At 43.2% G+C, this 10,000-nt stretch overlaps 1 protein-coding gene across 1 annotated transcript in view; it reads left to right on the top strand.

Moving 5' to 3' along the window:
* Positions 1-3,814: 3,814 nt before the first annotated feature.
* Positions 3,815-10,000, top strand: part of LOC143284721 (nucleoredoxin-like) — a 6,724-nt gene continuing 538 nt past the window's right edge. The window contains exons 1-2 of the mRNA XM_076591665.1: positions 3,815-4,020; positions 9,113-9,312. Coding sequence (XP_076447780.1) covers positions 3,927-4,020; positions 9,113-9,312 — 294 coding nt within the window. The 5' untranslated portion in view covers positions 3,815-3,926. The remainder of the gene's footprint in view (positions 4,021-9,112; positions 9,313-10,000) is intronic.

Genomic DNA, 10,000 nt, shown 5'->3' with positions numbered 1-10,000 from the left:
AATATGACTACACACACACACACGCGCGCGCGCGCGCGCGCATTTATAGACCTAACAACTGAGGGGGTTCACGAAGAAAATTTAAATCTAGGTTTCTTACGGTTGAACCCTTTCAAAACACGTAAACAATTATATCATCACAATCTTATAAAATTTATGTTTAAAATGCATACACATCCTACACATGCACATAAAACAGAAAAATATTGTATTTACTTAAATATCATTCACACAACCCCCACCCCTTCTCTCTCTCTCTCTCATTCACGGACATGAACACAAGACGAACAGACAAAACACATGTTAGAACTACCTCTACAGTCTCCTCTTACCTTCCAGAAGAGGTACTATTACCACAAGGTTGGAAGAACACAGAACACCAAGGACGAAGAGCACACAACCACTCGAAGGAAACTGATCCCCACTGACGAGCGTCAAGACGGGCAAACAGCCCTGAAGCACACCAAAGACTGAGACGACTACCCTTATGACAGTGGCGGTCGAAAAGCCCTGATTCCTGTCACTGCCCAGCAAAGAAGAGGCTGATCTCAGTTCAGTGGCAACCTAACTGAGACCGAGACTCGAAAATTACGTGCAATCAGCACAACCCACACTGCTCTCTAGCTAGATGGGGTGGGTGAACAAGGGGTGGGGGTGGGGGGGGGGGGGGTTAAGACTGATTTGTCATGAGATGTGACAGTCACCTTTCTACTACTCTACTACTACTACTGCTGCTGCTGCTACTGCTGCTGCTAGTTTGCATCAACCACATGGAATGTCAAATGGGTCTGGGATTCCAGTGTAAAAACTGTTGTTTTCGAAAGTGTTGTGGTTCGTTCTATTCCAAGAGAGAGGGGAGCAGACAGGGGTATATAGGATCTACTAATTGATGCCCACACTCACTTGCACTCTCTCTCTCTCTCTCTCTCTCTTCACACATTTTCGCAGGGCCACATGGAGTGGGTTTTATAGAGTGTTTACTTTACAATAAACACAGGTAAGCAGTTCACACACTTTGCCAAAGCAACACACACTAAGACAGCACACATTGCCTACTTCAAGTACTACCTACAAGCAGCATATATAAGCAGCATCTACAAGCAGCACACCTGGAACACAAACACACAACCAAAACCCAGGTCAGATAAAATCTCAAATATCTGGACATCACTAACATAAAAGGCCTATACCCTCTCAGCACCTTTCATCACATGTCCACCAGTATGCACTCCTCTCATACATAGATCTATGTGAGGTCATACAAGCTTCATCAAGCTTACCTGCCACCAACAGTGACATACCATATTGTGTACAAAACATATCACGGACCAATACAACCCTGTGTTCCAACTCATGTTACCCATCATACTTATAATAAAACCGTGTGTTACCATTACCAAACAAATCTACTCTTTGCTTTCACAAAGTGTCCCACTGACACAAGTACATGTATGGAAATCATTACTTCCAACACATCTCTGGTAAACAGCAATGTGCAACAACATAGCACTGACCCCCAGTGCTCTCCTGGTTAATCAAGTCATTATCCACATTACAATGTGCTTTCCCACTTTGTCCAAACAAGGTAAACCACTGACACATAGCACAACTCCTACACATATTATCACAACTACCAACAAGTCAAACATGTGTTCCACAACACTTGATGTTACCCCTATGTGCACACACACACATGAAAAACCCTCAACACACACTGACAGTTCGTTAGCCTATAGATCTGTTCAGTTCACACTGAACCAACACCACCTACTATATACAAAACAAGTAAGTAATACATAAAAAAATACAGAACAAGATATCTGTAAGAAAATAGAAGGGGGGGGGGGACTCAAAAGATATAGGCCAGTACTTCCCTCCACACATTAACCCCTTTTCTTTCCACAAGCCACAAGATCAACTCAAACTAGCTGTCCACTGGCATAAAACATTGTTCCCAACAAAAGTAAGTTATCAACATAGCATAAAACCATTACAAGTTGTGACGGTAATCACAGCCCAACAGGGATTTCCTTGCTCCTCACATCACTGATCAGTCAGCCACCCTGTGTCAGTCAGTTTTTCTGGGAGACAGCTGAGAACTGGCTGTGCTGACTGGTTTTATCCCTTCCCACAACATACTGTGCATACTAATGCAAGCTACAGCACTCACTCCCCCAACTAGTTGAACTGAAATAACCAATCTTTGCTTGTCCTAGTGACGCTATGTGAATGACTGACAGATTCATTGCTTAATTCCGATCCGTCCAATTCAACAGATTGATCTGATTTGCTACAATTCAATACACATTCTATGACGACAAGTTCACCCGTTTACGTCACAAAGAGATTGGAGAGACAGGACAATACAACTCTTGACATGTTAGCCAGCTTGATCAAAGTTCACATTAGCATAAATTCTCCCTAGGTTACGTTCCGAAGTCCCGTCATCTACCTCAACTGCGTTCGTGAAAGGGGAGATGGGGAACGACTTGAAAGACCGGCCGCCACACGGGATGTTCCGATATGCCAACACTAGTCTGTTTCGAACGCGCCGACATCTAGTTCAGCACGGAGATTGCGGCAGACCTCACACAACCGCACCTGTTCCTACAGCTGGGGCGGGTGACGTGGCGTCGCTGACCAAAGGCTGCCAACTAGGGAGTGGGGGTAAGGGGGGTGGGGGTGGGGGTGGAAGGAGGGACGGTGGCGCAGTGTCGGCGCAACCTCAAAGACTGGACTTTGGATGGAGCAGGAAGGGAGATAAGAAGGGGAGGGAAGGGGTGGTGGTGAAGGGATGGGGAGAGAAAGGGGGACAGAGTGTGGGTGGTGGGGGGATGACACTGCTGGCACACTATAACACCAGGTTCATAAACATTCTTCAATATATTGATATTTGTTATACACTGTTGGCTTTGTTCACCCTTATTTAAAGAACTGTGTATCTTTAAACACCAAAGATTACTCATTCATTCGTTCACTAGTTCACTCATTCATTCATTCTCTCCCCATTTTATTTCTCCAGTAGATTTTGTTGGGGGACATGCTTACATCCAGCTTGGACAGTTGGAATGTTTACTTCACATAAGACCTCCATTTATCATTTCATCCAAACTGCCAGTACCCAGACCATGACTCAATGTCTGATGGAGAGGTGGTGAAGGGATAGGGAGGAAGAAAGGGAGAACAAACGAAGGCCAGAAAGGAAATGGAGAACGAAAGAAAGAAAAGAAAAAGAGCAAGGGAAATGGATATAAAATCAGAATCTAGTGGAAATATTTTTGCCACCGAGGATTAAGCCATTTTTTAGCTGATCCCTGCTTTTAAATGCACTTTCAGAATTAAAGAAAATTCCAGGGCTGGGTCGATTTTTGCGGCGCCAATTTTGCCGAAGTCATAAAGTCTACACAAACTCCATACACTTAGAACGATTCTTAATCCCTTGACTGTTATGGCTGTAAAATCAGTTCACGGGTATAGTCACGTCACTGATCACATCATCAAAGAAAAGGAAATGACTTCTAAAAGGTTGAAAATTCACACATATCATCCAGAGTGGTTTATCTCCAGACCATTAATTTTTCTCAGTTTTTGGTTGATGATTCTGGATAATGATATATGACTTGAAACACCACTTTCTGCTTCTACTTTTTTTCCCAATAGTCATGGGGCTAAAGCTAAGCAAGTCTGCTGACATGGCTAATAATGCAACCCAGCCTAGGGACATATCTGAACAGGGACACATTTTTGTGCAGACACCGACGAATTAGCGTGCAGCGTTGCTGGGTCAGCGCAATGTGGTCAACACCGGCCGGCTGTCCCGCGTGAGAGTGGAAAATCTCGCGAACTCAAGTATTCCTTCAGTTCATCAGTGCAGGTCAGAGACAAAGCAGGTGCAGCAAACCTGACCAGACAAACCTACTAGCATCATGGCAGCCGAATTCAAAGCTCTTCTGGGAGACGTGTTGGTGGGACAGAGTGGCGATGTGTCGGTTGAAAGCTTAGCGGAGAATGACCTCATTGGTAAGTGTAATGATTATGATACTACTCTATTGTGACAGGATATAATTATTTTCCAGGAATTTACGATGCTAAAGTGCGACATTTACCACGTTTTTCTTTAGAAGGATCTTTATGTATAATTATAAGCTTTTTGGATTTGAACTCCAGAAAATAACTATATGCATGTATCTTTGTATATATGTATGTATTTGTTTTTATCTATTTATTTCACTGCTGGAAACGTATAACCTTTCACCTACCTGGTTCTTTAACCTGATATGCTTTCTTTTACTTAAACATTTACTACAGTCGACTTAGAGAACACTAAAGCAAGGGTGAGCTCTTTTCCTTTTTATGGAGTTTTCTTTGTGTGTGTGTTTTATTTTCAATGATTGATCAGGGTATATTTCATGAACAAATATGGTTGTATTCGCCGTTTTGAACGTCTACTTTCAAGAGTGATTTTTAACATTGAAACACGATTAAAGTGTCAAGCCAAAGAGGTGATGACATTCGTCTAATAAGGAACGACCAAACAATTTTTTTATTTTTTATTAATTTTTTTACCATTATGTTTTACCATGATCACCACTTGTGAATGATTTCACGTCGTCTAATCAATTCTCATCGTTTTGTGATTCAGCTTATATTGGCAATAGTAGTAATAGTAGAAGCAGCGCCGGCAGCAGCTTTGGTAAGTTAGTAGTATATGTCCCTTTTCACGGGTTAAAATATTTATCTTTTGATTGTATAATATTGTGTTGCCAGATAAACAGGGCACCAAATGCTGACTTAGATGAAGTGTCGTAACTGTAATGAAGTGTCGTAACTGTACTACGTTTTTTAAAGAAACAAACTAAGTGCAAATTCACTAAATTGTTATCACTGTGTGATGAAACATGGAGGCAGGCTGGCTACCTTGGTTGAGCCAGCTGACAACTGCCTTTGGGTGTTCATCATTCGTTCCCTCAGTGTCAATCAATCCGGATTCATTCAAGAACACACACACACACACACACACACACACACACACACACACACACACACACACACCTCTTTCATTTTATGTTTTGTTCAGCCTTCTCTCTACATGTCTTCATAACTTAATGTAAGTATTGTCTTGCGTCCCTTTGTTTTTGTCAGTTATGGAAACATGTAAACGTTTGCCCCCGAAAGCGCTTTGTTAATTCAGGACAAAAATCAGAGCTCAGTATATACATACGATTAGCAGTCGTCGTCGTCGTCGTCGTAGTAGTAGTAGTAGTAGTTGCGGTAGAAGTAGCAGTAGTAGTAGTAATAGTAGAAGAAGCAGTAGTAACACGTTCAAAGGGGATCGAGACAGAGTAAGAAAGGAAAATCTTGTCAGAGAGGTTATCCACACATTTTGTCCTCAGTTTGATGAAGCCGAGTTATCAATTTCTCTTTGTCAAGTTTTGTACCATGAGAAATAAGTAAGAGGGTCGTCTTATAATCAGTGATTGCTCACGTTAATTTCCATGTGGATTAATAAAGTGTTTTTGAAATCGAATTTGAATTTTGAATTTGAATCGTTCTCTGATTGTTTATACATGTGGAACAGTATCATTCCCTGTAAACTGCCTGTCTCTGTCTCACGGTCCGTCTGTCTGTCTGTCTGTCTGTCTCTCTCTCTCCCATGGATGGTCGAACTGTACTTTGTTGCACAGATTGATTGATTTCGTTTTGGTTTTCATCAGTATTATTACTATTGATGCATGTTGTTATTTGTATTATGAACCCCCATGTCATTAGGGTTGTAAAGCTATTGACATTAAAGTGTTCAGTGTTCAGTGTTCTCTCTCCCACCCTGTGTGTGTGTGTGTGTGTGTGTGTGTGTGTGTGTGTGTGTGTGTCAGTGTGTGTGTGTGTGAGACAGACAGACAGACAGAGACAGAGAGCCTAAATTGTTTAGATCCACACTGGAATCAGAAGTGTCCGAACAGTATGGTAATCCGTGTGTGTGTGTGTGTGTGTGTGTGTGTATGTGTGCGCACGCGCACACGGGCAAAGAGAGCCCAAACTATTATTATACTGGTTGCCCATAGCAGCAACTCCCCCCCACCCCCACCCCCCGGTCACCCCACCTCCCAACTCCCAACCCCCAATCCCCGACCTCAACTCAAGAATAACGTCTGACAGTTACGTTTTGCCTCAGGAATTACTGATCACGAGTGTTTTCACATTGAATGCCTGGGTCACCAACCGTTCCCCGTATCTAAGGGTGTTGAGGCTAGTCCATTATATATATATATATCATCGACACTGTTCGGTATGAATAATGGACTCACCCAATGGAAATTTACCGCTGCCACCCACAGCACAACCGCATACTCACCCACCCACCCACAACGCTTAAGGTCAAAGCCAAGGTCACGATGCCGAGAGTTTTGCCCGGGTTACCTGTAAGGCTTATTAACTGTGGCTTGTTTTTGCCGGTCAGTGGGGCTGGCATAATAGGAATTGGTCCCTGTATATGTTGGAAGGCCCCGGGAAATGGGGGGGATTTGGGTGGGGGTGGTGGGTTTCGAGGAGGTGGGGGGCTTAGGGGGTTTGAAGGGGTGGGGGGGAAGAGTGGGGCCCCCGGGTGGGTTAGTGAAGGAGGAGGGGGGAGATAAGGATCGTGTTGTGGTGGTGGTGGTGACTGTTCGACCAGTTGCAGTTTCATCATGTCAGTCATTAGTTGTTGTTGTTGTTGTTTTTGTTTTGTTTTTTGTCTTTTTCTTTCTTTCATTCTTTTTAGTTATAATGCTATCATGTTTTAATGTGTTTATTTATTTGTTTAGTTCAGGTTATTTATTTTCTTTCATTTTATGTCAACGTTTTAGAAAAAACCTAGTGTAGGCTCTCAAGACCTGATCAACGAGTTGGGTTTATGCGTAAAGCAGGCTTCTCTATTTTTTATTTGGCGTATGTGGTGTAGCATACATGGATCAGACCACACACGTTAACACCTTGAAACTGGCGAAGTTTATTTTTGAAATAATCTTCTTTCATTTTGGTTTTTTTTTCCATTTTGTTTTCTTTTTTTCTGTTTGTGTCTATGTCTGACTTTATCTGATTCCACCCAGCCAGGGCCAGTTTATCCACTCTTGACACCACATCGACATTGGTCTTCATGACAAAAAGCAACTGATTCTAAGCACACGAAAGGAGAGAGAGAGAGAGAGAGAGAGAGAGAGAGAGAGAGACAGTAAATAAAATTCGAGAATGAAACCTATGAAATATTTTACATATCACTGTTTTGTTTCCGCTGAGAAACGGTAGTTCGATAGTCATGTCAAGAAGTTCTATTATCATGTTGCTGCGTATATGGACTTTGGGTGGAGGGGGAGTGTGTGGATGGGTGGGTGGGGTGGAGAGTGAGTGTGTGTGAGAGACAGGTCGAGGAACGTGGTTTCAAAACCGGGACAATCGTAGAGCACTGACAAATTATACACCTGGCTCACGTGCCCGCAAGACAAGACATGTAAAATCCGAGTCGTGTGGATTTCAACATCCAATACCGGCGCTTGGCGGTCTTCCAACCTGGGAGTAACCAAGACCATCTATTTGGCCCAGTAGGTCAGTTGCCTCTGCGGCTGGCAAGAAATATACGTCGAGTCATTCATTTCTCGGCAGTGCTCACCTGTATATTTCACAGTGTGTCACGGATAGGATTTCTGTTACATATAAAAATGGAATACATACCCAGGCTCACACCTTCCGCTACCAGTTCCGATCAAGGACAATAACGAAATCATTTTCATCTTCCTTTCTTGTACATTTATTATTCCGGAACCCCTTTCCCACAACAAATATAATCACGAACCAGCCTAACACTCTCTCATTCAGTTCAATTCCTAAACTACTTCAAAAATTCAACATCACTTTAGATCTAGACATAACAATAAAAGACGAGTTCAGACGAAGAACCAAAACTTACATTTTGAATCCTAAGGAGGGAGTCAGCTAAATAAAATAACACCAGGAAGGTCGTTGGTACTCAACAGTCTGGCACTTCAAATTTTAGATACATTCATCCTACTTTCATCCTACATCATTCTCTCTACAAATTTCAGGCTCGCATCTCTCTCTCAAACCAAAAGCATGAAGTCGATCCGTTGACTCCTCATCCCAACTTCCGACTCTCCAGTCCGACCAATCAGAAGGCAGCACACATAAATCATGCGTTTCGCTCCCTGACACACTGAATCACCGTGTGTGTGTGTGTGTGTGTGTGTGTGTGACATATACCCGGAATGCCAGAATAACAGCCAGGACTTCACACCCCAACCAGACAGCCAAGGCTCCCCCTTTGGGGCGCCAGAAAACCTCCCACCCGGTCAGGCACCCCTCGAACAACGCGATCTTCACCAACCCAAGACCGAAGCTCTGACCAAATTCACCTTCAGGGATTTTTGCCAATTGCTCGTTAAACTCCACTTCAAAAAGTAGTGTACTTCTGGTCAAGGGACGAGAAGTGTCAGAGCCCTTCTCTGAGAAACATTTATGTTGATGATGATAATGGTGATAATTTGTGTGTGTGCGTGTGTGTATCTTTTGCTGAAATGCTTCAATTTTTCTTTTTGTTTGTTTTGATTGTTCGAAGGTATGTACTTGTATAATGTAAATGCTGAAAAAAAAAGTTCATAAAAAAGAGTAAATTGTACTTCTAGTATACAACACATACATGCACAGGAAGCACATCAATGGAGCTGGGTGTTGGACTTCGATCCTGAGTTTACCAGTGATCAAGGTTCGAGGACCCCAAGTTCGGCATGGTATTGTGTCCTTTGGAAAGGTACTTTACTCCGATTTCCCCCACTCCACCCACCAGGTTTGTACTTAAACCTGACTTCGGTCGGGGAAGGTTAAAACGTCGGAAGGAGGGGTGGACTGGGCCCTGTCTTTTTATGCCAAGCCGTAGACACAGTGGATATGAATTAACTGCTACGATGACCGTAAAAGACTTGGTGACCAAAAATCTGTTGTTGTTTGTTTGTTTTTTGGTGACCAAAAATCTGTTGGTTTTTTTTGGTGACCAAAAATCTGTTGGTTTTTTTTGGTGACCAAAAATCTGTTGTTGTTTTTTAACATGCATGCTCCCTTCCCGCAGGTCTGTACTTCTCGGCCCACTGGTGCCCCCCGTGCCGTGGCTTCACGCCAGAGCTGGCCGACTGCTACAAAAAAGTCAAGGAGAGCGGCAAGAAGTTGGAGATCGTCTTCATCAGTTCCGACCGCGACGAGGAGTCCTTCAAGGAGTATTTCGGCTCCATGCCCTGGACAGCCCTCGGCTTCGACAAGAGGGATGTCAAGGTTGGTGTCCCGCCCCCCCCCCACGCCCCCCCCCCCCGACCCCTGCCCACCATGCACCCGCACTCCCTCTCCCCTCCCTCCTGAGGAATGTGTGGAGGGGAAAGGGCATGTTTTCATGAATTGCTTTTAGAATCAGCGCATGTGGTATTTTCTTGTGTATTCGTGCAACATCTTAGTCATACTGGTGTCATCAGCAGGAGTTTTGTGCTGTGGCAGTTTAAGCAGATTAGAATTACAAGGAAAAATAGGAAAGAAAAAAAGAAGAAAATACACGCACACACAAATCAAATTTGAGTTTGAATACAATTCACAATGTATTAAAAATTATTAAAGGTATTTAAAAACCGACACGGCTAACAAAGGGACATGAGAAGGAAATTGATATATTCGTCTCTCCTGCCTTCCTGTATACACACACGTATTGGGTCGTTATGTCGGGTTTCCCGTGGGATGGAAAATAACATTTTAACAGACACCTGCTGGAGGGGTTACAGTTATTTCTGCCATTATACCTTCAAACGTTTACTGTCAGTAGGCTATATGGTCAGGGTCAGTAAGCTTACTTTTGTTGCACTGGAGATCTTTAGATAATTCTCGATACCTCCAGTTCTACTTAATTCCCTCAGGAGTGTGACACACTGTCATTTTTTAAGACAGCTTGTGTGTGTGTGTGTGTGTGTGTGTGTGT

Source organism: Babylonia areolata, chromosome 1, assembly GCF_041734735.1.
Source record: "Babylonia areolata isolate BAREFJ2019XMU chromosome 1, ASM4173473v1, whole genome shotgun sequence".
Taxonomy (NCBI): domain Eukaryota; kingdom Metazoa; phylum Mollusca; class Gastropoda; order Neogastropoda; family Buccinidae; genus Babylonia; species Babylonia areolata.
Note: the sequence above shows the minus strand (reverse complement) of the source record. Positions and strands in the feature narration are given on the sequence as shown.